The sequence below is a fragment of the Cyanistes caeruleus genome, chromosome 14 (genome assembly GCF_971803275.1).
Source record: "Cyanistes caeruleus chromosome 14, bCyaCae1.hap1.1, whole genome shotgun sequence".
Lineage (NCBI taxonomy): Eukaryota > Metazoa > Chordata > Aves > Passeriformes > Paridae > Cyanistes > Cyanistes caeruleus.
The window spans coordinates 11,497,038-11,524,575 of NC_141714.1; the positions used below are offsets into that span (position 1 = coordinate 11,497,038).

The following is a 27,538-nucleotide window of genomic DNA, read 5'->3' on the forward strand; positions in this document are numbered from 1 at the left end:
CCGTGTTACCATACGGGCCGCAGGCATCGGGACGGGTCCCCCTGCGCCTTCCCGGGAAATCGGGAGCGGGCAGGGGGCCGGGGGACCGCGGAGGAGGCTGGACAGCCCGCGGGTCTCGGGACCGCTGGCCAGGGCTGTGGCCCCGCCGGGCCGGGGCTCGGGACCCCCCGGCCGGAGCTCCGCGCTCTCCTGGCCCCTCAAGCCACCGCCCCGAACCTCCACCCGCCCCGCCCGCAGCCTGGCCTGCACCATCGCGGGCTGCCGCGGGGAGGGACCGGCGGCCCCGCACCTCACAGAACGCGGCCGCGGCGACGGCGACGGGACTGGAGGAACCGGTGGGGCCGAGCAGGGCGGGAGCGGCGGGGCGGGGCTGGGAGCGCGGACAGGCCGGGCTCGGGGGCGCGGCGGGCCCCCCCCGCGCGGTGCCGCGGTGGGCACGCCCGGAGCCGCCCGCAGGCCGGGGCGGAACGTGCGGCGGGCGGGCAGCGATGGCGGCGGCCGAGGTGGCGCGGCAGGTGCGGGCGTGGGGCCGCCGCATCGCGGGGGCTGGGCAGCGCCGGAGCGGGGGGCCGGGACCGGGCAGCGCCGGGGCGGCGGGCGGGAGAGCCGGGCATGGCCAGGGTGGCGGGGCCGGATAAGGGGGCGCCGGGCGAGATGCGGGCTGGGAGGACACCGGCCTGGGGCCTCCCGCGGATTCCGAGACTCGGTTCGGAGCGGCGGCGACTCCCGGAGGGTCAGGCCTTGGGGACCGACCCGAGGGGAGCTGATGTTACTTAGGGTAGAGGATGTTGGGGTCGCCCCCGCTGCAACCCGGCCCGGCGACCTTGGGCTGCCCGCACCGCGGCGGGCCGGGGGTCCTGCCCCGCCGGGCCCGGCCACGGCCGGACCTGCCGCGCTGCCCGGGGCTGGCCGGGCTGCAGCGCTGGGGAGGCCTGGCCATGCATCCCTTACCCAGGTCTGGGGACCCCTCGCAGGACCAGGGCACGGCAGTGGCATCCCTGTCTCTCCGGGGATGCTGCTCTCCCCCCAAAAGAAACCATCAGGCCGTGTTCGGTAGTGTGTGATCGGGGAAAGGAAGGTCTCCGATCTGGCACCGTGTGCCGCGGAGGAGCTTATGGGAGCCAAACACCAGCACCGTGTTCCCGCTGTGCTTTGTCCCCCAGGGTCCCCGGTAGTGTCCCCGGGTGCCCACCGGCCGCTGGCGCGGCACAAGACCCCCGCGTGTCTGGGGAGAATTATCCAGAAGAGGAGCAGAGGGAGTTGAGCTGCCACTGCATTTGTCAGAGAAATGCTAAGGAGGCATGTGTAACACGTTTGCATGTGGAAAGGTTTTGTCTGTGGTTTGATGGGCTTCCAACTTTCATGTCCATGTGTTAATACAGAAGTAATACTTGAGGTGAATGCTTTCCAATTTCATCTTCAAAGAAGTACGTTTTAGCATGGACCCAGTCTTGCTGAACGGGTAGATGTAGCCATTCTTTGCCAGTTTGTGATGTTATTTCCTCTTGGACATACCCATTGCCTTGTATGTGACTGCCAAAATATGTGAAGTGACTCAGTTGCTCCCCTGTCTTTTAAAGGAATTGAGCATTATGCTTTCCTAAGATAATGTACAGGAGTTTTAGACCTCTGCTTGTGGCCTGGAATGAATTTATGATACTGCTTTGGAGGCAAAAGGGAAAACTGGCCGTGAGACAGACTTGAAACTATTGTACTGCAAATTAAAAATGTCCTTTTATGAACATATAACTTGTCAGCCAAGATCTTGGACACCTGGTCATGTCTGGTTTGTGGAGGAGTCAGCTGTAATGTCGCGGTGGTGCTGAGGGCTCTGTGTGCCAACAGGGTTAAAGGTGTGAGAGCTGAGGCTGGGTTTGTGGGGGAGCTGGTTACCACCAGGTTACCACCCTGCCATTGTCCCAGAGAACCTTTGATCAAGCCCACATTTATTGCAGGGATGGTCAGTGAAACCCCCTTCTCCCCAGGTGGGCAGGGTGGCCTTGTCACCACCAAGCTGAGTCCTTTCTCTTGTCCTCTGCCAGCAGGGAGGATGGGTGCAGAGGACCAACTTGCCAGGCACTGTCCAACTCTCAGTCTCTAGTAGAGGTCAGAAAAGTTATTGCGACTGCTGATAGTGATATGTATCTTTTAACTGCTGGAGGAGATTTCTGGGAATGTATCCAAACTGCATGGCGTTTCTGCAGCCTTTTGTTAGGGGCATAAAGAAGTGTAATCTTAAGAGCTGTCAGAATTTGAGATTTCGGAAGCATTTTACTGTGAATGTTGAATGGCCGAGTGATGCAGTGCGTCTGGAGAGGGTGGCTGATGGTCAGGACCTTTGGTAAGACACTTCTTGCTTTCCACGGGGCCTGATTCAAAACTATTTCCCTCCCACATTTCTGGTGTTTTTCTTTTATATTCTTGACTTTTATCAGCTGAGCAAGGAAAAAGAATACAAAGTCTTTATCTAGACTTTACATTCCTGATTTACATTTATCTTGTGCAGGATGTTTATACTGTCTGCTGGATAATTCTTTCATTACATAGGAGAATTACATACTTGTACAAGTGAGAAATAATTGGTACAAATGTTGCTTTAATTTGCTGTTTAATCAGAACCAAATGCAGTCTGGGGAAGTGAATGCCATAGTGCCAAGGTCATGAGAAGGGATTGGATGTTGTTGTGGCTTAAAGAAGATGTGAAAAACTGTAATGTGGAAACCTGAGTTCAGGTTCTGCCTTGCTTTGCCATTTGAGATTTAACTTCTTGTGTAAGAGTTGTCTGAGGTTTGGGGATTAGTCCCCCAAGTGTCAGCATTAAGGGCAGCAGAGGGGCAGGAGGTGGCTGCTGTGAGCACCGGCAGTGGTGATGGAGCTCTGTGAGCGTTGCTTGATTTGGTTTTTTTGCAGGATAGTGCTACTGTGTTTGTTGTGGCTGTTTGAAAATCTTTCTAAGGGAGTCTCCAAGGCCTCAGGGTTTGAAGTGATTCTCATTTGGGAAGAGGTGAGAAATTGTGTCAGAAGTACTAAGTGTCAGCTGTCAGTGCCCTGAACAGAAACAGTCAACTAGATGAAGAATTGTACTGCAGCCTCTGAGAGCAGTTTTGTGCTGTGTGGGCCTCATTTGGAAACTGGGTCCCTTGGGTTCAGAGCTGTAACATTCTTTATTTTCTTTGCTGTGCTCTGCCTGAATATCACCAAGTGGAGGCTTTGCCTTTGCCATGGTATCTTTTCTCAACATTCCTTTAGACCTGGCCACAGACATAGTCCTGAATATGCAGTGTTGATATTTGCAACGAGCAGCACCATTGAGTATGTTCTGCTTCATCTCCACAAAGAAGCAATGGCCTCTCAGGGCTCCAAGGATGCCAGGGGTGACAGTGCTGTACCTGCTTGTCCTGCTAAGTAGATCTGGACACAGATGTGCATTCAGCAAGATTTTTCTCTAATCGTTTTTTCATCCAAGGACCCCTGAGTGATTCAAACACCTGAAGACTAAATCTTGCCCCTTTTTTTGTAAACTAATAGTTAATGTATGGTGCTTTCAGGCTTGGGGTCATTCATTATAATATCTTTGTATTTTCCGTATGATTCAGGTAGTTTTCTGTAAGAATTAAGAGTAGGTAGTGGTGGCTTCTGTGGCATGGAGAAGCCCTTATAAAAGGCTGTATAAGTCCTTCTAAGAAAGGAAGGAGTAAAAAAGCTTCTCCAAGTCGCTCTTCTTTACTTTCACTCTGCCCTGCCTAATAATACAGCAAGAGAGTGTGTTGCTCTTTTTGTTCTTTTAATCTTGTTTGTGACAAACACGCTTCACTTCCTCCCAAGCAACAACAGCCCATTCTGCCTAGACAGGGGGTCACTCTGTATATATGGGGGGAAAAAAAGGCATCTGGTGTCTTGGTGTGGTGCCAGTGTTCATACTGGCTTTCCAGAGATTCCATCTTTGTCTTCATTCCAAGAAGATGTAACCTTAAAATAGAGAGTACAAAGGACTCTGAGCCATCCAGCGCTTACTGATGCTGCTGGAAAAAACCTTCATGCATATAGTAGTTAAACTTTGCTTACCGTGTTGGTACCTCTTAATATGTTTTAAATTTGATCTGATTTGGAAGATGAATAATGGAAGACAGTCTTGAACACCTTATCAGCAAAAAGCTTATAAGCTTAACATATTCTCTTTCAGTGTTGAACAAGGGGATCCAAACCTACATTTAATATACACCCAGGATGACTAATCAGTGTGTTCATATGTTGTTTATGATGGTGCTGTTTATATATAGCAGTGCTCTGGTACAGAGATACCACTTGGTGCTTGAAGACTGGTGACTTGCACTGTTTCTTGGTGGATCAGACAGAAAGTGTTTATTTTCTCTCCACAGGTTTGGTAATTGCTGTCAACTTTCTGATGTGTGTCAAAACCAGACTGATCTTAAAACATTATTTATTTTTATTTTTCCACTTCATCCAATCTCTTGATGCCTTGGCTAAGTAGGCTGTAGATTTTTAGGCAGAGTAGCACAATATACCTTATGGCTGTGTACTTAACATGGAGGCTTAGCTACTGTGACTGGAAATCACATTTTGCAGTAGTTATTTCCTGGCCTGTACCAGATGTGAAGAGTGGTTTAACTGCACTGTAAAACCACAGGTGACTAGAAAAAGAACCTACAGGAAATGACTTGCAGGCTGAATTCTGTGTGATGGTAAATGCCTCCTCTTAGCTGAGAGTGGCTTAACTTCTACCATTTATTTTGTTCCATCTGGATCACACTTATATTTAGGGATGAGGGGATGATTTGTTCTTAATGAGATCCCACACTCCTGCCCACGCTTCCTGGGGAGAGTAATGTTCAAGCCATCTTCCAGCGGTGTAGTTTTAAGGCTGGGTATTAAAAATACACTTGATATTTCTCCTTCTCCAGGAGCCGTCTGCTGGTGGTTCTCTCTCGTGCGTTCTTGGGCTCTGTCCCCGCCCTCTGTTCTTCACCAGGACTGTGGGGCTGTCGCTGCAGGTCCAACACTGCCATGAGGTTCCCCAGTGCTGGGGTTTTGTTTTGGTGAATGCAGTTTAGGAGAGTTTGAGTGTGTTGTCACAAAATCTGTGTGTCTGACGGTCTCACTTTCTTCTGCTTTAGCTGATTCTGCATTACTGGACCTCACAGCTGCATTGTCAGTAGGCAAAACCAGAATCTGCTGGGGAGCCTGAGTGCCTTCCTCATGAACATGTCATTAGGAGGGAAGGTGCTCAGGAATTAATGAAGCGCCACATTTGGTGAACATCTTGTCAGGAAGAGTCAGACTAATACACAAAATATGGCTAAGGGGAAACATATTTACACATCGCAGACTGGTAGATATGGTTAATGATTGAAGTGTATTTGGAGCCTCATATCTGAAAAAAACCAACAAACCCAAACCCGCAACAGCAAAACAGTAACAAGACAAGAAATCATACTGACAGGCTACTGTAGTAGTAAATGTACTCCTTGGGGATGTTTTCCCAGCCTAAAATACCAGTGCCATTAGCACAAGAGGGAAAACCAGTATGCCTGTCCCTTTAAACAGACTTTCAAGATATGTGAAAGCATGATTGTGAAAGAATAAATTTGAAATCACACCCTATAAACTACTGCCTTTAGGCTGTAGTATTTTTTGCAAACTTATGGAAGGCTAGAGGGGAATTTTCTGATTTTCACACTAAGATACATTTTTAAAAATAGCCTTTGCTTCAGAGAGGGAAATACCTTTTGGGGGCTGCAGGAGGACAGCTTTCCAGTACACACCAACACAGGGCTGCAGCACTGACTCTTCATCTTCTCTGGTGCCATTTCTGAGGCTGAGCCTCTGCATGTCGTATTCTACTGTTGGCTGGGTAGGGTTGGGATCCAGGGTGCCTTGGCATAGACTGGCCAGGTGAAAATTTCTGACCCCCCTCCCAAAGCTTGTGGCTGTTCTGGGCATGGAGCACCACATGTTCCGCTTGGCTGGGGAGACCAGATTAATGGTGTGGAGCACAGGAGACAGCAGGGTGCAGGAGCAGCTTCTCAGGAAGTCCTTTGGGTGGCTGGGCAGGAGCAGCCCTTGCTCCCCAGCAGGAGGTTGAGGTACCTCCACTCCCAAACCCTGGTGGCAGGCTCCTTCAGGCCTGTGGGGTTATGAGCAGCTCAGTTCCGGACACTTTCTCCTCTTTGTTTTCCTATAGATACAATTTTCCTTACTGTTTCTGCCTAATTTCTATAAATGCGGCTGTGAATGGGAATTACATGTGAGTTCCATTTCACATAAAATGAATGGTAATAGGCTTGTAGGAGGAGGAGGTGTCATTAATACATTGCTTTGCACCGAGGATTCTTTTTGTTTTCACTCTAAAGTGCGACTTGAGTTCCTGCATAGTTTTTGAAGAAACAAGTGTTTTTTACCTTTTCATTTCAGCAGTTGTGTTTGTGTACATGTTTTGCACATTTTAGTGTTATTCTGTCAGGGCTACCTTCAAATGTTTGGCAAATGAAATGTTCTATTTATGTCTTCTGGAATTGTTTTAGAGAAGAGTGAAGCATGCTGACATGACTGACAGATCTTTGAAAATCTCTGCTTGGACTGTGCAATTGATTCCACTTGGGAGATCTTAAGGGTTTATACAGAGAAGTATATTTTACTTGAAAATGACAGTTATTTCATTGTGTTTCAGGGTGAAGGCTGTCGTACTGTCCCGCTTTCTGGACATGTAGGATTTGATAGTTTGCCTGACCAGCTGGTTAATAAGTCAGTTAATCATGGGTTTTGTTTCAACATCCTGTGTGTGGGTGAGTATTTCCATTCTGGGAAGTTCTCTTGCTGAAAAGTTTTCTGCAGCTGGATGTAGCTTGTAGCTTACAGCACTAACAAGGTAGCTTTGATTTGAATTTCCCCAACTGTTCTATTTTCAGTAACAAGATTTACTGGTGCTCTGAGAAATCCCCACTGGGGTTTTGCAGTATGGCTTTTTACCAAGCAGTGAAATAAAATGCCTAAAATCACAGGCTGTTATTATGATCTTTCTTTCCCTCATATGTTTGAATTACACATTTTTAAAAGAAAATAGGTCGGAGTACTTTGTTATGAGGTCTTGTTTGGTTATGTGTTGCATTATTATTATTATTAATAATAATTATTATTATTATTTTAACAAAATACTAGTCATGCTCCTCTTAAATCACTAAAAGACATTTTTTTCTCCTCCCTTCTGTGCATACTTGAATTAAGATAGTGTCTGGCCAAGCCTTAACTCTTCTGACAATTATCCAAGGTGCCATGTGGTGTGGATCACAGCTGGGGCCTGGCGTTGTAGCAGGACTTGAAGTCTGTCCCTGCAGCCCATCTCACAGGTCTTCCCCAGGGTTAGGATCCCAAATAATCCCTTCTCTTAGGTAACAGAAGTAAAACTCTGTAGGGCTTTGCTACCATAGTTTGGGCAGGTGAATTCAGAAATCAAAAATAGAGAATTAATAATTGTCTGATGGGTTTGCTGCTGCTGGTGCCCTGCCTCTGGGAGTAGGAGGTCATTGTGTGGCATGGCTGCTCGGAGTAAGCTCTGTCTGCAGATGATCCCAACAGTGCCTGGTGTGGCAGGAGGAGAGCAGCAGCTGTGAATACCTCCTGGGAACTCAGCTAGTGGTCAGCTTGTCTCCTCCCATGAGAGATGCAGCTTGTGGTATGGAGCTGGTATTTGCCCAGAACACGTTAAGTCTGAAACGAGAGTAGTAGAGCAAGGAGAGGGAGCTGAACCCTGTTAAATGGATCTGAGAAGACAATTTTCCTTACAGCCGCATTCCTGTGAGATGATAAACTTTGCTGACAAGTGGAGGTCACTGTCAGGTTGAGTCTCTAGGTGATTTCCACAGTACATGAATATGATATGACCTAAGGAAACTCCTGTCCCCATGACTGAAGTTTAAAAGTGTTTCCTTTTCCACTTACTGGGCTGCAGTGGCTTTTTTTTACAAGTTCTAGGTGTAGCAGTGGATGCCTTTTGTAGTTATATCTTCACTGTGATGTGTGGAGAGGAGCTGAATGCCGGTGCTTTCCTCTTTGCAGGGCAGAAATTGAATGCAAGTATCACTTGTTGAGGTGAATAACAAGGACTCACCAAGATGAATATACATTATTACTAATGTCAGTTTTTTATGAATGGTAATAACACAATCTTGAAATAAAGACACTTTATAGAAAAATATAATAAACCCCATTAGAAAAAGATTTGCAGATCTTTGCCCCCACACTTAAACATCCTGGAGAAAGAAAACAAAAATTCCCAGTGTTCATGTGTCATTTATTTGGTTGAATTTCACTTGTACAGCAGAGTTTGGGATGAAAAATTGGAAGAACAAAGAAGCAGATGAAGATTGGATGAGGATCCCATAGACAGTCCACTAAGCATGACAGAAAGGCGCTACATTGCCCCCCGTTTTTCAGCTGTGTGTGGCATCTGTTGGAGGAAAAATCCAGTGATATTTCTACTCTGTGTCATACTGGATCTGAGCCAGTGATTCCTCCAGCTCTTGCTGGAGAAGCCAAGGAAAGCTTCAGAAATGACTCTCAGCAGCATGTCCAGAGTAGAGCAGTTTTTAGCTCTTCTCATGCTGAAAGCTGTCTCCCACATGAGACTAGAGCCAAAGCTAGAATAAATGAGAAAACCTCTCATTAGATGTTAGGGGTTGCAGATGGTTTCTCTGATCTTTTATTTCTCAGCACAACCATTTTCCTCCTAAACCTTACATGATAAATTTTCAGTTGCTTCTTAGTTCAGTGGAAAAGCTGGAGAAGTGTTTAATGGCTGAGACTTTCTGTGCTGGCTGTATTTCTCAGTGAGACAGGGGAGAAAGTGGATGAACAGGCTGCTGGTTTTTGATGTAAACTTCTTAGATTTTGCCGAGATAGATTGCAGTTGCATTAAACTAGTACCCCAATTTAAACTAGTTTCCAGTTTAAGCAGGATTTTGCCCCTTCTGCTCTCCCGGGATTTGCAGGGAATTTGTTCTAATTGGCCTATTCAGTGCAAAGAGAAAGGCTGTTTTGTGGCAGAAATACCTCCCTTTCCCCCAGGACTGTTTGAGGTCTCTCACTCCAAAGGAGTGAGCCTGTGATGTGCAGGAGGTCTCACCTTGGGGGAGGGAGGGATGTGCACAGGATTCCTGGTGCTCTCCAACAGGCAGCTCTCTGGGGTGATGAGCTTACAGCCTGGAAGTTGCCCAGTTTCTGTGGTCACCGTTGCAACCAGCTGAGGAGAAATTCTCTGAGTTTCTCTAATCAAAAAGCCATCTGTCCCCTTAGCCTTCTCCTGCCCTGCTGGTATCCTAGGGTAGATTCTGGGAGTTGGGTGCTCCTCTGAGTTAGTGTTTCAGTGTATTTTGTGAGCCCTTGTTGCCCTTCTTTTCCCTGCAGCTCAGCCTTTGCCTGTCTGTGGGGTATTGTGTGGTATCTCTGCATGCCTGTCAGAAGAAACAAACTATTTTTCTCTTTCTCCTTGAGAGATGGCCTTATCAGTCTGAGTTGCCTCAGGGCTTGTCTCAGCAAACCTGCTACATTGGATTAGCTCCCATTTCTGCACATGAAAAGGCTGTGCATGCATATACTTTTTCTTTAAAATTGAATTATTTGGTATCTGGAGCCACAGTTGTTAATCTTGTGAAGGACAGGTGCTGCTCTCTCATGAAAGGAACCTCTTGTGAAAGCTGCTCCCTGCCTTTGAACAGGGAAATACTCCAAGGACTCCTCTGTCCTCCTGCAGAGTCAATTGATGATGATATGATTGGGGCCTCTTAAATCCTGAGTGTTGTGGGAAAGGGGGGCAGTGAGCAGTTGCTTGTTTCACTTAGCACATGCTTGGAAAAAGCAAATTAAATTTCCAGGCACAAAAAGAGGAGGTACAGCTTTTGTGGTGTATAATTCAGCTCACTGCTGCAGGTGCTTAGGGTGCTAAAAGTGAAAAGAAGGCATGAAAGCTCATTCAGCACAAAGATGTCTGTCTCTGTTTGGGAAGTTAGGAGCTTGTCCCAGCTGTAGTTTTGCAAGTGGTGCCACCACAGTTCCATCAGTGCATGATTTGATGAAGTGCTTCCATAGAGCAGTGAAGATACCATGTGCATGTGAAGTTGGGGCAGGGAACATGTCTCAGGAGAGCGAGATGATGTGTGGGGAGCCCAGCACAACTGGGCTATGGGGCATTAAGAGTGGATGGTGCTTTCTGAGCACTGGTGTAGGGCTGCATGTCCAGAACCTTTGGCCTTTTTTTTTTTAATGTCCTTGAAAATTGTCAGACTTAAGAGCAAAACTTCATCCCATGATGAAAGGCACAACACTCAAGCTTTTCCATTGCTGTCACATCTTCTTGGTGCAGAACTCTACCAGTAAAGGTCACTCTCTCTGCCCTGTCCTCCTCACAGAGCTTTGTCAGCCCTGTTTTGGGACACCAGACCACTGTCAAGTTGCATAATCCTTAAGTACAGTTTTGGAGATCAGATCACATGTGTCCATAAGCCTGGCATCGGGAAATAATCTCCCTGCCAGGGATGCCTCTCACTCGGCTTGTGTACTGTGCTGCTTTTTTCAAAGTAATTCTGCCTCTTCTAATCCCTGTTCATCATTTCTATGTTGTGAGGAAGATTCCAGTGCCATCGGCTGGAACAAGCACAGACCACTTGTCCTTCTTATCAGACCTCTTTATCTGGACTCCTATCCTTGCAAGAAGCAGTTGGCACCATTCACATCTTCTAGCCAGCAAAAAGTTTGCTCTGTGTGAGGCAGAAACTCCCAGAAGATTCAGAAATTTTTCTTTCTGTCATTTTGGCCTTCAAAATAGCACTGCTCCCTATCTCTGCTCATAATTAACACAGCAGAACACTATTAGTATTTTTAGTCTTTTACCATTTCATGTCATGCTGTCAGTGTTAACATTCTTTCAGCTGAGACAGTCTTTACTCTCTTCTTCCTCTTCCCTGGCAGGCTTTAATTCTGTGTCAAGTGAGTGGGGTTACACAGTGCAGGGACAGGGGTATCTGCTGGCTTGATGTAAATTTGGGAGTGCAGACTTCATAAGAGATGTCATGTTAGTGCCTGGGTATTTTAATCACAAAGATGTTTGGATGGGCAGCTCCCACCTGCGGAAAAATGCCACAGTTCTGATCTTCCCCTTCCAAAAGGAAAAACTTAGTGTTTGAGTTCAAAGTTGCCTTTGCTGGCCCTGTGTAGCTGCATGAGGTGGAGTGTAAAAGCATGTTCTGCATCTCTTAAACACTTTTCCTAACCCCTCTGAGACTTAAAGTCACTCTTGCTGGAAAAAAAAAACTTGAGATGGGTTTAAGGTAGGCAATGATTAACAGGTTCAGGATGTGCTTAAACAAGAGTCTTGGCTTCATATGAACCTCATTCAGCCAAAAGAAGGAGGGAGGCAGAAACGAGAGGTGACTTACAGGGTGCTGTCTGCCCAGAAGCCAGTGTGGTTTACTGATAACCTTGTGTATCCACTGCAGAGAGCAGCTCCCTGCCCTGGGCACCACTGCTGCTCCCTGTCACCCTGTCCTGTAGCCTTGGAGCTGCTCCGGGGCCTGCCAGGCTGTGGGGCAGTGGCACAGGAGGAGGCTTTGCAGGATTGTGTGTGTGGGTGATGCTCCTGCGCTGCAGGGCTGAGGGACTCTCCTATCCTGAGATGTCCCATCAGGGCTCCTGGCATTCACAGGCAAGCAGACAGCTCACTGCTCTGTCCCACCCATCCTTTGGCAGGGGCTTTGGAAATGCTGCAGCCTTCTCATACTGTTTAGATTTTTGTCTTTTTTTACACTGCTCTTTCCTGGAATCCCTGAGAACAGCCTGGGAGGTCATACAGGCTGTTGGCTGTTAACTCTTAAAATCCCTGTCCAAACCATGGAAATGCTCTGGTCTGATTTGTGCACCTGCTCATTTTTGGGGGCAAGTGGTCCCTGACAAGTCCAGACAATGAGATTCCAAGTCAATGAAGGGCTTGTTGGACCAGCTTATTCTTCCAATGACAGAGGTAACCTTGTGCTTTGCTAGGTCCCCCTCGTTTGCTCTGGCCAGTGCTGCTGTAGGTACAGCTGATGCACTGAGGTAGCACAAGGGACTGCAGCCATGCCAGCTCCTTCTTCTTCCCTTGGGATTGAAAACCAGATTGATGCAAAGAGCAACTGCACTGGTGGCTGTTCTGGCTGTAGTTGGTGTTGGTGATGGAGCACTGCTGGCTCCCAGGCAGCTCTGCAGCTTAAGCTGTATCTTGATTTTGAAATGTTAATGGATCTTGCTGCCTCTGGAAAGATACTGGATATGTCATCCTGGCAATCAGGGGCTGCTTAGTTCTCAGAGCAGGGGATTTGGGGCTTGGAACGAGACAATATTCCTTCCAACCCAAACCATGCCATGATTTTATGATTCTGTGTTTGCCTTGCTCTGCCATGTACTTCAGCCCCAAGTGAGGAAAATCCCTTCTGAGGCCAGAAGAGGAATTTGCCTGCTTGCAGGGGTGAGGCTTGGAGACTTGGACATGTGGACAGGGGAGGATGGGGAGGAGTTTCCCTTCTTGAATTGGGCATTTCATGCAAGTTTGGATCTGCTACAGAGCTCTAAACCTACAAAAATAAGAAGCTCTTTTATTCTGAGCAAAGTGGGAAAATGGTGAAGTTGTTTTGGTTGGGAGCTGAGGGCTGGGGGAATGAGGGGAATGCTCATGCAGCCAGACACACTGGTCTCCCTGTGGTCCCACAGCAGGCTGGAGGAGCAGTGTTCACAGAGGGTGGGATTCAGCTGCTCCTGAAGTTTCTCCAAAGCTGTCTGGGCTGCTCAGAAATTGCTGTTTCCCCAAAACACAGCAGCCCTCACAAGGCAACAGACCAGACTGCGTAGGAAGTCAGATCCTGTGAGCTCGGAGAGCTGGCTCTGTTGTCAGAGCCTGGTAAGGGAGGCTGCCCTGTGGAATGTGTGCACAGAGGGGTTTGTTTTATTCTTCCTGGGATGTATCTAAAACAAATTCAAGACTGCTCTCTGGGATTTGTCTCTTCCTTCAGACAAGGAAATAGTTGCCTGTTGATAAATGAAATCCAAATTGCAGTTCAGTACTGATAGAATACTGGCAGAATACTGACAATACTAGCAGAACTTATGGAAGCAGATTTTGCGATATTGTACAGCTTGTGTAGCCCCGAAGGTACAAAACCAGGTATTACAGAAAATGCCCCCTTCCAGTGTAGAAGGCTGATTCTCCAATCTGTTATGAGAAACCAACTGCACAGCTTGCTGTGGGACTCGAATCAGCTCTCAGGGTTCTGCACGGAAGGAAGCTATTTCTGTGGCTGCTTATTACAGACATTGATCCTGGAGCAGCTTTTTTTGGAAATGGCAGTGAGCCCCATTTCCTCTCCCACTTTTTAATGAAAACAGCATCTTCTGTAGTGTAGTTGTGGGTTTAAGCAGGATCTGAACGATGCTTTCCCCTTTGCTTTTTTACCTCTTTCCTTTCATCTCTATTTTGTAATGACATTAATGGCCATTAGACTGTGAAATGTAATTTTCCCAGAATACAGACCTCCCATTGTTCATGGCTTTCTGTTTACCAGACGCTCCCTTGGGAGCATGAGATCTGCTTTCATCTGCTACAATTTCACCCCTGTTAATGTTTGGAAGCTGAAAGGCCAACACATATTAATATTCAACAGAACATTTCAACTCTCTTTTTCTCCAATAGGGGAAACTGGCCTTGGTAAGTCCACCCTCATGGACACCCTTTTCAACACCAAGTTTGAAGGTGATGCAGCATCTCACTCACAGCCTGGAGTCCAGCTGAAATCCAGCACTTATGACCTGCAGGAGAGCAATGTCAACCTCAAGCTGACAATTGTGAGCACAGTGGGCTTTGGGGATCAGATCAACAAAGAAGACAGGTGAGTGTGAGGGAGAGAGGCTATATTGTGACCTGGCTTTTTGTTCTCCCTGTGCCCTAGCTGGGCCTGACTGCACTGCAGTTTTCCTGCTTGCTTCTTAGGAGCTGTCCTTGTCACCTCTTTCGGGATGGGACAGGTAGGAGAGAGGACAGAGGCTCTGGAAGGTCAGCACTGCTTCAGCTATAAAGCAGCTTTTCTCATGCTGTCAGAGCAATTTCTGCCCTGCTGACAACCTTCTGCCCAAATTCATCTGGTGGGGAGACTGAAATGCTTCAGGGCATCTGGGCTTGTTTTGGTTTGTGCTTCCCTCAAGCTGCTGACCAAACCCCTAATGTGGCTTAGTATCTTCTTGGCTTATTATCCTCTTTTGGCTGGGCTTTTCCATGGGGAGAGCCAAAGGAAGAAAATGTGCAGTGAGATACCCTGGGGGAGTGTGTCTGGCAGCTCACATCCCAGAGTGGCTGGAGTGTGTTGGTTAAGGGATATGCAGTTACACCAGACAGTCTCCAAGGTGCATCTCTGCAGAGACATTGCTGATGGGATTTGCTTTTATGTGGATCTGTTAGATTTTTTTTTTTAAGTTTGTTTTAAATGCACTGATGTCCTTTTGAGTCTGGCAGCTCTGTATTTCAGAAGGCCTTGCAAGAGGGTTACAGGAATTTCCTGCCTCAGAGCACTGGGCACAGGTAGTACTGAATGAAGCTGTGTATTCCACCAGCAGCACTCGGGGCTGTGAGAGCAGCAAGCCGTTCACTCCCTGAGTGCAAGCAAGGGTTACACACTTCTGCAAATGAGTCTACATTAGCCTTGCTTCAGATAGTCTCTCCTCCTTGCATTTCAAAATATGAGAGTCTGCTTTCCCTGGAGAGGATGTGTATCTGCTATCCTCTGCTGAATCCTAGTACTGTGTTTTGACAAACAGGCTGCTAGAGTCTGATGTAGGACCATGTCTCCTTGTCAGCAGTTTAACTTTAAAATTTCTTACAGGTGGAGAGCAAGGGAGGGAGAGAGAGTTGGTCTCAGAAAGTGAAAAATGGAAAGTGAAATCTATCAATGTCTTTTTTCTTAAAAGCAAGCCAAGGGGCATTGTCCTATTTGTTTAACTCTCTGACTGTGAGATGTATAGCTTTTTTTTTTCCTTTCACCAAAGCTATAAACCCATCGTTGAGTTCATTGATGCTCAGTTTGAAGCCTACTTGCAAGAAGAACTGAAGATAAAAAGGGTCTTGCACAACTACCATGACACCCGAATCCACGCTTGCTTGTACTTCATTGCTCCGACAGGCCATTCCCTGAAATCCTTGGACTTGGTAACGATGAAGAAGCTCGACAGCAAGGTTGGCACAAGTAACTCTTATTGGGCAGATTTACTGTTTGCATAATGGAAAGGCTGCTGCTTTTCCAGAGGATCTCCCCACCTTGAATAGCCCTTCTGCCCTTATTACCTTCAGCCCTGAAATGATTGAATTGGCAGATAATTCTGTAGATTTATTGAGCACTTACAAGTTTTGAAGGTTGTATTGCCAACTTAGAGAAACTCCCAGGAGAAAAGTTGATTACTTGGTACCTCTGTTTTTTTCTAGGTGAACATCATTCCCATCATTGCCAAATCTGATGCCATTTCCAAGAGTGAGCTGACCAAGTTTAAGATTAAAATCACAAGTGAACTGGTCAGTAATGGGGTGCAGATCTACCAGTTCCCAACAGATGATGAATCAGTGGCGGAGATAAATGGGACAATGAATGTAAGTAACTCAGTTCTTCTTCTCTCCCAGAACAGCAGTCATTGTAGGGGTTGGTGGCCCATACTGGAATGTTTCTTAAATCTACTTTCCCTTTTATTTTGTGTCTTAAACCCAGAGAATTTCACAAGAATTTCATCCTTGTAGTGTCATCTTAGGCTAGGAGAGCTTTGTGGTAGGCTACTGCCTCTCTGGTAGGCTTTTCTAATCAGAAAACAGACTTTTAATACCCTCCCTGTCATTGTGCTTATCTGTTGAGGGATGTGTAAGAAATCAGTGTTTAAACCCTTTTCATTATTCCTGCCCTATGCATCACCTGATGGCCTCCTGCCAGTAAACTTCCGGGATCCTGTGGCAAGGAACTACACAGCTTAACCAGCAAGGTGTGAAAAACAGTACACAACCTGGGCCAGTCATGCCTTGAGGTGCCTGCAGGTGCCCATTCTGGCTCTGGCTTTCCCAGCATCATGAGTGCCTGTCTGTGGCTCCTTGAGGATGAAGCAAGCTGTCCCTTGGTCCTTCTGGCAGCACATCCTGATCATGGTCCCATTTTCCAGAAGGCTTTTCACAGGAAATCAAGTAGGAGAAGTTGATTGCTTTGCTGCTGTAGATGCAGCAGAGGTCTAGCTGATGTGCATTTGTGCCACCTCTTGATTTTGTATTAATAGTTGTAGAGTGTTGTTGAGAGGCCTGAAAGAAACTTGAAGTTTGTCCTGACGTAGGAGCTGTCAGTGGTAGCTTCCTGGTCAGAGCATTTCAGTGTTAACCCTTCTGAGGGTGGAAGAGAACCTGTGCTTGACTTTCCTTTCAGCCATTTACTTGTCTCCTGGGAGGGAATCACTGTCTTGGGTTGCAGATGTTCTGGGTTGTGTCTGTTGCTGCACAGACAAATCAGCTCTTTAATCTTCTATTACAGTCAGAATTACCAGGCTTGTGGCGACTAAGCAGGCCAGAATTTGACCAAGGCAATTTTACAGGTCTAGAAAACTTGTATGTAAATACTGCTATTATTAGAAACATGAGACAAATATTACTCTTATTCTGTGTGTGTCCCATGTGAGAACAGGGGCCTGAGGAGTAGAGGAGGAAGAGCCCATCTCAGTGAGTGCTTGCTGGCAGTTTTGTTTTGTTTGCAGTTTGACTGTATGAGCCACACTCTGAAAGCATAAACCTCATCTCTGAAATCTTTTGCTTGTACCACCTGTCATGAACTTGTCCAAGTTTTTGGATAACCTGTGGAATTCACTGACTGCTCTTGAGAGCAATCCAGGGTCACAGGTCTTCCTTGTAGATGGCTTCCTGAGGCCCTTTAAATTGTCCAGAATTTGGTGCACTTTAAATGCTTTGCCTTATAAATGTCACTTCACAAAACTCAGCAGAAAGGATTGGTGCAAAGAGCTGGGAACTCAAAGTGCTGAAACTTTGCACTGTATGACTTTGACTTCCTTGTGGCTTGGCAGAATGCAGTATAGTTCCCAGGAGCAAGGGAGGTGGGGAGAAATCTCTCTTACAGAAAAATGCAGAAAAGTACGATTGCAATGTCTAGGGGGTTTGCTTGGCTGCCTGAGTTTTGGAAATGAGAAGACTGTAAGGTGAGATCTTCAGAACCTAGATAGGTATTTGGGAGGGTTTCAGTTCCAAGTTTGCTGAGCTTACACTGGGCAAGTCTCTTTTTGTCTTCTGAAGAGAGATCACTAAGCAGTGACTGTTTCTGATTTCTGAGTTTCTGAAAAGCAAATCCTTCTTGTTCTTAGTCAGTCTTTGTGTAATGTGGAGTGCATATCAGCTTGAAGAGTGTGACATTGGGTCACACTGGACACAGTGGCTGGGGACATGTTCAGCCCTTCCTCACCAGGGCAGAAGCAAGCAGGGAGGACAGACCTGTTACTCTGGGGGTGGAGGATAGACTTCCATCTCATGATCTGATGGAGCAAGGTGTCTTGTGCTCCAGCATGAGCTAAATGAGTGGTGGGGGGATAAAACCAAGAAGGGTCCAAGACCTCTTACTGCTTCTGTGCTTGTGCAGATGTTCTCCTCAGGCATGGCAAACCCTGGGACAGCACCGCAGTCCGAGCCGCAGCACTCTGTTCCAGCTGTCACTCTGATGCCAGTCTTGCACTGGCTCATCTCACCTGAGACTCTGTGGCTGGGAGGATCAGCCAGGTAGAGGATATAGAGTGGTAGCACTAACAAGGTTTCCAAAAAAGGACCCACCCTGCTACCCCTTGTCTTGGACTAGTGGCCAGTGACTAGACTCCCTGAGATTAGCGTGTGCATAATGACTGTCTTGCTCAGTGGCTGTGCTCATCTCTGTGTGCTGGTGGGTCAGCCAGGTCTGAGAGGGACTAACACAGATATCATTAAATGTGTTCCAGGCCCACTTGCCATTTGCAGTGATTGGGAGTACGGAGGAGCTGAAAATAGGAAACAAAATGATGAAAGCTCGTCAGTACCCTTGGGGCACAGTGCAGGGTGAGTTGAGCTCTGGGATTTTCAAGGCCTGAATGGTGACACTTGTGCAAGGAGGCAATGTGCTTTCATAAAAGGAGCTGGACTTGATTATCTATGGGGAATTATCCTTTGTTAAATCCTTGCGTCAGGCCTATAGTGCCAGTTTTCCCTGCTGTTAAACCTGTTGGAGGAGTAGACAATTGGGGAATGTGGGAAGAGATCCTAGTTTCTGTCCCCATTTTCTTCCTTACTTACTTCTTACCTTATGTCTTTTTACAGTGGAGAACGAAGCTCACTGCGACTTTGTGAAGCTGCGGGAGATGCTGATCCGCGTGAACATGGAAGACCTGCGTGAGCAGACCCACACGCGCCACTATGAGCTTTACAGGCGATGTAAACTGGAAGAGATGGGTTTCAAGGACACTGATCCAGACAGCAAACCCTTCAGGTGAGATCTCTGGAGGAGACAGGAGAGCTTGAGAGAAGCATTGTTGGATGTGCTGTGTGCTTATGTGTGTGTGTGTCCTTGGGAGAGCATGGAAAAAACCAATGCAGCAAGAAAAACTGCCAGCTCAGATAAATCCAGCAAAGGTCTGCCTGGGAGAAAGTGAAAATACAGGGAGGATGTGCAGGACTGACTATGAATGTGCAAGTATGGGAGTAGAAATGTCTGTGCTGAAGAGAGACAGTGATGCCTATTTTGGGCTTACTGAGAAATAGAGGCCAGACAAAGTTAAAAGGATAAAAGTGGAAAAGCCTTCAGGTACATTAAGGGCAGATGAAGCCTCTCCAGAGGGCTACACCAAAAATGGATGATGATCACAAGTTTTTCAGACAGATATAAGGTCTATTTACATATCAGGCATTAATCCTCCAGTTACAGCTTCAGGTAATGAAGTCATTGCCTGAAGTTTGCTTCTCCCCAGTTCACTTTTGTTTATACTTTTTGGGGCCTGAGGATCTAGGGTGTCCTTGGATCTCAGGCCCAGAGTGATTGTTTTGTCTGACCAAAATGTGAAGACAGTTAACTAACACTTTATATGAAATTTAGAATTATGCACTAATGCAGTACAGGATTTGAAAAACATAAAAGCTGAAATCTTAAGGCATCAACACCAATGTTTCTCTGAACTAGTGTTTGTTGTCAGCTGGTCTCTTTGAATTGCCCAACATTCAACATATAAAGAAGTGCCAAAAATCCCGGGATGAGGAAGACTTTGGGTACACGTGGGTGATTGAGTAGCAAATGTGTTGTGTGCAAAGCAATAGTCACGGTGAGGGCTTGATTTCAGAGGGTCAGGGAAAGAAGTTTGTCCCAAGTCTGGACTTTCCTTCCTTTTCAGCTTACAAGAAACTTATGAAGCCAAAAGAAATGAGTTTCTGGGAGAACTGCAGAAAAAGGAAGAGGCAATGAGACAGATGTTTGTCCAGAGGGTCAAGGAAAAAGAAGCAGAGTTGAAGGAGGCTGAAAAAGAGGTAATGACTGCAGTACTTGTGTCTTCATGGCTGTGAGTGATAGATTCACTCCCAAGTAAGTAGTTGTTGCCAAAGCACTTTCTGCAGAGTGTGGTCTAGGACTTTCTTATCAAGAAGTCTAAGGTTTAACTTGGATGGGGATGTTAAGGTGTTCAGTATGTAGGACAAAACTGAATCACGGTGCTTGTTCTGTATAAATTACTGCACCAGGAAAGGGCTGGTCTTGATTCTGATGGAGAGGTGTAGTGTGTTAAAAGTCAAGGAGAGAAGCAGCCCTTGAGATGAACTTGTTTTACAAAAAATACACCCATACAACTTCCTTGGCTTTATGAAAAATTCATTAATTTACTGACCTTTAAAGAGGAATAGGACAGAGACCCCTGTAGATGGATTAAAGGGGTTTTTTTTCCACTTATGCTCTCCCAATCCTCTGTTCTTAGTCTGCATAATGATGCATTACTAGAACACTGTAAGTTGTTGTGGAAGGAGGCTGTTCCCTGCCCTATGTCTGGTTTCTGGCAGTTTAGGAACTAGAAATGCTGTGGAGAGCAGTGGAGACTCACAGGTTCAGATCTCAAGGGACCGTTCCATCCTCCTCTTTCCCTGTGAACAGAATATCTGGTAGTGCCGCATCCTGCTCACCTCTCTCCTTTCCCTTCAGCTGCATGAGAAGTTTGATCGCCTGAAGAAATTGCATCAGGATGAAAAGAAGAAGCTAGAGGATAAGAAGAAGTCTCTGGATGATGAAGTAAATGCATTTAAACAAAGGAAGACAGCAGCTGAATTGCTTCAGTCACAGGCTCAGCAGGCTGGAGGATCGCAAACTCTTAAAAGGGATAAGGAAAGGAAAAAGTAAGTTGCTAACCCAGAGGTATTTGCTTTTTGGTAATGGTTCTCCTTTACTATTTTTCTGGGTGATCATATCTCCCTCCAACATAGCCAGTCCTTATCAGGGGCAGGTTTACAGCCAGATTTAATCCCTAGTAAGGCTGAGCAGTATCTGGAAGCATGTAATATTGCTGTCATCCTGAAGAGCAGGGAGCAGTACTAACCTCCCGCTTTGCCTTCTGACAGCATGGGAGAGGATGAACTTGTTTTTATCCCCCAAGATTCCCTGCTACTCCCTTGGTCTCTCAGTGCTTGTAAAGAAGTGGAACCATATTAGCTGCCAAGGCTAGGGTGTGGGTAGCAGGGATGTCCCATTATCCTACAAGAGGAGCGTGTTCTCACTCAGGTTCTTACTTGCTTAGGTTGAGAAGATCGTGGAAATTATTCAGGGAAACTAACAGTCTTGAATTCCAGAATCTGCAGAATGTAAGACTGCAAAATGAGGGGACAGGTCATAGCACCTTGTTAGCACTAGTACTCTTCTCCTGTCTTAAATCAGCCTTTTGCCCTCCACAGAAACAGTGGGTGATACTGCATGGCTGTAGCAGGGGTTTCTCATGCCAGGGACAGGTGTGACAGGATCCAGCCCTTCATCAGGGTCTGGGGTCTGGGCTGTCTGCAGTGCCTGTGCCAGGCTCCTAAAGCTCTGCAGTTGCTTGAGTAACCAGCTACACAGGAAACAGATCTCCCAGTTCCCCCAGCACTGAGCAGTTCCCTTCCTTCTCACTGTGGTACAGTTCCCAAAAGGAGTGCAGTGCCACCTGTGCAGGTGTGCAGAGAGTGGTATGCAGCCAAGTGGGTCTGGTTTTGTATCACTGCCATGATCTCTGCACAGCCCTGGGGCAAGCCTTGCCTGCACTATGCAGTCTTAAGTACAAGAAGAAGTGCTATTAAATTGGACAGTATAAGGCATGCCCAAAGTACTGACAGCACTGTTTGTCGGGGAAAAGCCTGTGGCTGTTAAACTTGGGATCAAATGAGACAGAGGAGGAAAGACACAATTACAAGAATTAGATCCTGGTTTAGCCTTTTAGTTTAGAGCTGAAGCTGCTTCAACATGAACATTCTTTTTCAACGAGCAGTTTGTGCTGCCCTTTTCTCACTTGCCTATTCCTTTTTCCACCGCCTATTTTGATTTGTTCATTTGAATCACCTTCAGGGGGTTTTTAATATCTTTTCATACTGAGAAGTCTGAGACTGACTGGGGACAGACTTCTCTCTTCAGCTTGGGCTGTGTGAGGAATACCCAGCTGAGTTCTTTCATGCTTAGAGCCCTTAGACATCTGCTCACTCAGGACTGCAGACTTCAGCCTTGAAATCAGTCAGTGTCAGGAATGCAGAAAAGGGAGGCAACAGCTCTACAGTATCAGCAATTAGTTTCTGTGGCCTAAGTCAAACTCTTGGTCCTTGAGGTGGTTCTCATCTCAGAACATCTCCTTGACACCAAGCATGTTGATATGAAAAATCTTTGGTACTGTTCTTGTCAGTTAGGAGCAGAGAAAACTTCATGACAGAGATAGGTCATTGCTTCAGTAAGGCTTGGGAAGATAATAGGAAGCCTCTTTCACCTCTGGGAAAATTGCTGTTCTAGAAATGGTGCAGCTTTCTTTGCTCTGTAACTTCTTCAGTTGTCCTTAGTAATAGATTTCATTGATTTTTTTAGATCATAATTTTTCTTAAGAGTGAAAAATTAATCTTGCAAACTGGAGCTTAATTGTAGCTTGTTTACTACTGGTTGGGAGTACAATAGCCTTTTTCTTTTACAGGTGACTTGTTTAAACCCAAGCTCTGTAATTTGCACTAATCATGACTCAGTTGATTTTTTTGTTGTTGTTACATCATTACCATCATTATTAGGTCTTACATGTCTGCTGTTTTACAGTTAGCTGCTGTTTGGCTGCATGGTGCATGAGGCACATTGTCCTGGTAAGCGTCATTAACTAATAGAGCCTCACAGTGGGATCAGTTACCTTTCCTAAAAAAGCAGACCGTGTGCAGGTCCTGAAGCTTCTAAGTATTATCTCTGTCTTACTCTGCTTTCACCCCCACTATATGTGCTCTACCACTCACTCTACATATGCAGTTGTAGAAAAAGTATGTAATTATCTTTAAAGATTTGGCAAAGTTAGATTCAGAGACTCAGGATATGGAACATAGAAAAATAAGGATTACGGTCTCTTCCTTTTAAATCTTTCTTGCACTTCATTGGCTCTGTTCTCTTTATTCCATCTCTCTGAAAAATAAATTATATTCTTTAATCACACAGACCACATTGATACTATGGCAACAATTGCTATGGAGAGGTGGTGCTGATGATACAGCCCAGCTAGCCATGAAAATGTCTCTCTCTTTCATTTCTTCTCCTTCCCTCCCACTCTTCCAAGCTGTAATGTTAATTTGTGGTTACAGTGAAGGTAGATGCAGGACTAGTTTCTATCATTAGGGTTATCAGTTAAAGTGCTAATGACAATGGTCTACTTACAGCTAGGTTGAGTGAGTTTAACTGAGCGTTTTTAATTTGCTGATGATTCTCTGGTGAGAGGAAGAGGAAACCTCCCACAGAAATGTCTTGCTTCTTGACAGAGCAGCAATACTCATTATCCAAGGCAAGCGTGACAGTGCCCCAGGCTGGGGTGCTCAGGCCTCTCAGAGAAGGGACCCTGTTGGAAATAAACTATGAAAACCTAAAATAACTAAAAACTATAAATCCTGAAACTTTATAACTAGAAACCCTAAAAACTCATCTTTGAGTCCATTCTTCCCTGCAGACAAAGCTAATCTTACATTCTCTCCTGGATAGTCCAAACTAAATTATGGTCCACCCCTTAGACTGGTAGAAGCTGATTCCAGGATTCCTTCCCTCTTAACACCAAGGGAAATGGAAAAGCAAGTAAACATTATGCTGTCAGTGAGAGGCATTTCAGTGTAATTTAAATGGGACCTTCCACTTTACAGAAGAGCTTCAGAAAGGTCTGGTACTGACTTGAGCTGGCACTTGCAGTTGTCTTGAGCTGTCCAGTTGAATGAATATCTCTGCTGTAGAACAATGAAAAGAACAATTCTCTGCTTATCAGGCTCTGAATGTGGAAAAATAAGCTCAAAGAATAACAGTGTTCATTCTGGTGCTGAGTACGAAGGCACAGCTAAAGTGCAGTTAGAGTGAACATTACTGATTTTTGTTGGTTTTGGATTGCTTCTGGCAGTCCTCATAACTGTACACTGTTGTGTGCTGGGCTTTGAATCAAATGAAGTTCTTTGTTCCTGCTACACAAATGCAGACAGTGCCTCTTTCAATGGGCATTTGTCATTGCTAAATTAAATATGTATATGTGGTACTTTCCAGGATTTAGAAAAACACTCTCCATATTGATCCATAAAGTGTTGCAGGGCTTCACTGTTTTGCAAGGATACAAACAAGTCACAGTCGATGAGTCCTGTAGCTTGCAAAACTGTGAAAGGATTATTTTATAAAATAAATTTAGTTCATCCCACTGCTGAGTGTGTGTGTGTGTCTGCATAAAGCATGTTTTGTAGTCAGATTAAACCTTATTAACGCTTAGCAACACTTTATTTTTTATGTGTGCGTGCACATTAGAAAAATTTGTATTTTTATTTTGTCATTTGTCATTAATCCATAAAACCATTAACCTGCCTTTTTCTTTCATTTTCAGTTCGGGTTTCCTGTAGAACCTTTCCCCTGGCCCCAGAGGCGAATGCCCCACCCTCGGCTGTGCCATTGTGCCTGTTTGCTCACCTTTCCCATTGCTCCCACCCGCGCTCACCACTCGAGCTCTTGGCTGTTGGGGTTGTTCTTGTGAGGGACCCTGCTGGCCAGAGAGGCTGTGCCAGGTTCCTCCTGCCCCTTGGGCAGCAGCAGGATGCCCACTGCTCCTGGGCGAGTGTCCCCTCTCCCATTGCTGAGCTTTTCTCCCGCTCTATGCTGTCAGAGCTGCTTGGGGGGTGCATTTAGCTCCTGCTGTGGGTGCAGCCCAGTGGGGAGGGTTGTGCTGTCTCCAGAGACTGGCTGCCCTCTCCTCATATTAATTTGCTGTTCCTAAGCCCTCATTACCCCCTGTGCCGCCATGTGTGACTCAACTTTCAAGGACTTTTTGCAAAACTTGACATCCTCACAGGCATGGGCCCGAGTCCAAACCTCTAGTTTCCAGGCTTGATGAAACCTCAAATTTGGATCCATGGTTTGCAACTAAGTGTTCTCTGAATGCTGCAGGGGTCATGAAGGATCTCTTGCCTGGTCTACCTCTCAGTGTGCTGACCTGGATGCACATCCTGGATCCAATCTCAGGGAAAGCTGGTCACCTTGCTGTACATATCAGTGTTTCTGAAGAAAGACGATGCTGTTTCATTGACTTTCTTCTCAGTGATTCCAACAATTTCTGGTTTTAATGCAAAAAAATACTACTTTTTTTTTTTTTAATCTGACATCTCTTTAGAACTGTACATCTGGTTGACAGGTTTCTTCTCATATTTTCTATTCAGCAAAAGCCTTGTTTTTACTGCAAAATTTGCACTAAAAAGGAGGGTGTTTTGCTCACTGGGCTAGGAGTTCACTCTGGCCAAGTGCAGTTGTGGTTTGCCTACAAGTGTCTTCTCTGTGTATTTCTGGCTGAGTTTTGTTTTTAAATAAAGAGTTCATCGGACAGTGAATTCTGGTTAACATTTACTTCTTTTGTTTTTTTTGTTTTCTTTGCCCTTCTTTTACAGTAACCCATGGCTCTGTACTGAGTAATTACCCCTGAATACAATGGCCTGGAATGGACCTTCATTTACTTGTTAAATCGGAGGGTCTAATAAAACATGACAGCATTTCAGCTGTGACCTTTCCAGGGTGTTCTCCTATGTCCTCGTTGTGATTCTGTCTTTACTATGTAATAGTGGTCATTGCTTTTATTAAACAATGTAAGATTAGTCATAACAAGATTCTGGATGCTACAGCTTTAAATCCTGCAATATTTTTTTCCCTCTACAATTAATGGATTCCCCTTTTTCTTGGCCTTGTTCCACCCAGTTGAATAAGGGATATGGAAATAAGTTCTGTGAGTTATTTTTGCTGGCGAAATAACAATGCAGTTTAAATATATTTATTGGTGACATTAAAATGACAGCATCAGTTTAATTATCACGTAGTTCAGAGATAAAACACTTTTTACTCATTATATTTGGTGTCATTTTCATGACATCATCTGTCTTTTTTCATTTGCTTTTATTTTTTCTTTTGCTAATCCATGCTATCTGAAGACTGGCATGTAAATCCTCGTTTCCATTTCAAGCTTGCTTGTTATGAGCCCGATCCTTCAGTCGCACTGTGGGCAGGCTCAGTGCTCTGTGTGTGGTGAATCCACACGTCCTGCCCCTGCTGAAAGATCAGACACGTGCTGCCTCCACAAAGCCCCTCCAGATGCTGGGGTTTTAGAAGCTAAGCACACGTCAGGCCTAGCCCTGATAGGTGATGCTGTTTAGTGCTGAGGTTTTACCTGAGCAGGGCTCTGGGTGATGCCACAGGCTCAGGAGCAGTTTCAGCACAGGCTCAGCCTGGCTCCTGCTCACAGCAGCAGCCCCAGGTCATGGCCTCTGTTCCCAGCAGTGAGGGCAGTCCAAGCTCTGGATTGCAATGTATTTTCTCAGGTATTCTCTTTCACCATAAATACAATTTAATTTCCCATAGAGCTCTTTAATTGCTTTGTGGTTTATTTGGGATTTTTTTTGGAAGTTAAAATAATTTGAATATTTTCTTCTTCCTCTACTGTTGAATATTGCCCTGCTCCCAAAACCAGCCAGCATCAATCTGTCAATGACTTCTAGATTATCTGCTAAAAGGACAATTGAATGTGAGTTTTTTGTCATACTGCAGGTTACTGTCTGTTCTTCCTGACCATTTGCCTTATTAGGATGTTATTTAAAGTTACATGAAACTCTTTAAAGAAAAAAAAAAAAGGTTTTTACTTGTGTGATTTCCCTGAAGTACTTGAGGTAACACAAGGAGGTTCCATCTCTCCTCTGTCAGCTCTTTCCATGTTGCATCTCTTTTTCTTGCTTTTTGAATGTCTTTCTCTTTTTTGCTAATCTTCTGTTTTTTCTCTTTTTTCCCCTTTTCTCTCTCTGTAGCTTTTTTTAATCTGTCTTCGCCAGCTGCACTGTGTCTGAGGGAGAAGACTGCCACTTCTAGAAGAGTTTAAGGGTCTTCTGTCTGGGGAGGGGGGAACAAATCTTCAGTGTTAGTGTCTTGGAAAGAAGCTCTTTTATGACTTGCATGATACTTAAAATTGAAGTGTCTTGTAATTTGTGTGACAAGACAGGGTGATGTGGGGGGAACTGATGACCTGGAATCTTGAAGAGCAGCAGAAATGTGATGTTGGGACTAATGATGTAGCGAATACATTTTCAAACGTTGTTATGGGCATATGTTTTTTCTAATGTTGTCTTTAATAATATAAATGTCATGGGCTTCCCTGAGGTGTGAAGCCTGAGGAATATTTTCAATATGCTATTGTTTGATTTGTTTTGGAAACCGTGCATTCAGAGTCAAAGGAAATACAAACATGGTGCAACTTGCTCTGTTGGCAGCCACGAAATATTTAATTTTATCAAAGAAATAAAGTAAGAACTGTGTGTTCTCACTAGTGTCCTCCTGTGTCTCACCATCCTGTTAAAAGAGCCCCATTGGCTGGTGGACGTGAGTGAAGTGGTACTTTCTCTTTCCTAACTCCACCTCCTCCTGTTCTTTAAAGTTAGGAGAAGCTGGCAGCGCCCGGGAGAGGCGATGCCGGGCTGGTGTAAGGATGAATTCCATGCCGGCCGAGAGCGGGGTGCGGTGTTCCGGCGGGGCTGGAGCCGCCCGGGCACCGCTGCCCCCCGAGCCCCGCACGCTCCCGAGCCGGCCTCGTTTCCTTTGTACAAATGGAAGCGCGTGAAAGCGGCACCGCGTTCTGTATTTACACGGCAAACACTGAGGAACCAGCACTGTTCCGCCTGTTACCTTTCTAACTTTCATGTAAATTTTAAATAAAAAACACGAAAGCCAGCGCGGCTGCTGTGGTG

At 45.7% G+C, this 27,538-nt stretch overlaps 1 protein-coding gene across 11 annotated transcripts; it reads left to right on the forward strand.

Moving 5' to 3' along the window:
• Window positions 1-48: 48 nt before the first annotated feature.
• Window positions 49-27,521, forward strand: SEPTIN6 (septin 6). 11 transcript variants are annotated; one of them, XM_086850295.1, is made up of 11 exons: window positions 49-335; window positions 6,689-6,803; window positions 13,730-13,925; window positions 15,076-15,262; window positions 15,509-15,670; window positions 18,043-18,139; window positions 18,398-18,566; window positions 19,462-19,594; window positions 20,256-20,446; window positions 22,365-22,408; window positions 24,154-27,117. In XM_086850295.1, exons 3-10 carry the CDS (start codon window positions 13,759-13,761, stop codon window positions 22,366-22,368), a joined length of 1,110 nt encoding a protein of 369 aa, XP_086706421.1. In that variant the 5' UTR covers window positions 49-335; window positions 6,689-6,803; window positions 13,730-13,758; the 3' UTR covers window positions 22,369-22,408; window positions 24,154-27,117. The 11 variants fall into 11 exon arrangements, with proteins under 11 accessions (XP_086706421.1, XP_086706420.1, XP_086706417.1 ...); XM_086850294.1 differs by having other exon boundaries at window positions 227-335; window positions 25,205-27,521; XM_086850289.1 differs by lacking the exon at window positions 49-335 and adding an exon at window positions 418-515.
• The last annotated feature ends 17 nt before the right edge of the window (window positions 27,522-27,538 follow it).

Coding starts and splice junctions, on each gene's coding strand:
- SEPTIN6 (XM_086850296.1), top strand. CDS start 489: ATGGCGGCGGCCGAGGTGGCGCGGCAG. Junction 13,926..15,075: donor CAGATCAACAAAGAAGACAG/GTGAGTGTGAGG, acceptor CTTTCACCAAAG/CTATAAACCCATCGTTGAGT. Junction 15,263..15,508: donor TGAAGAAGCTCGACAGCAAG/GTTGGCACAAGT, acceptor GTTTTTTTCTAG/GTGAACATCATTCCCATCAT.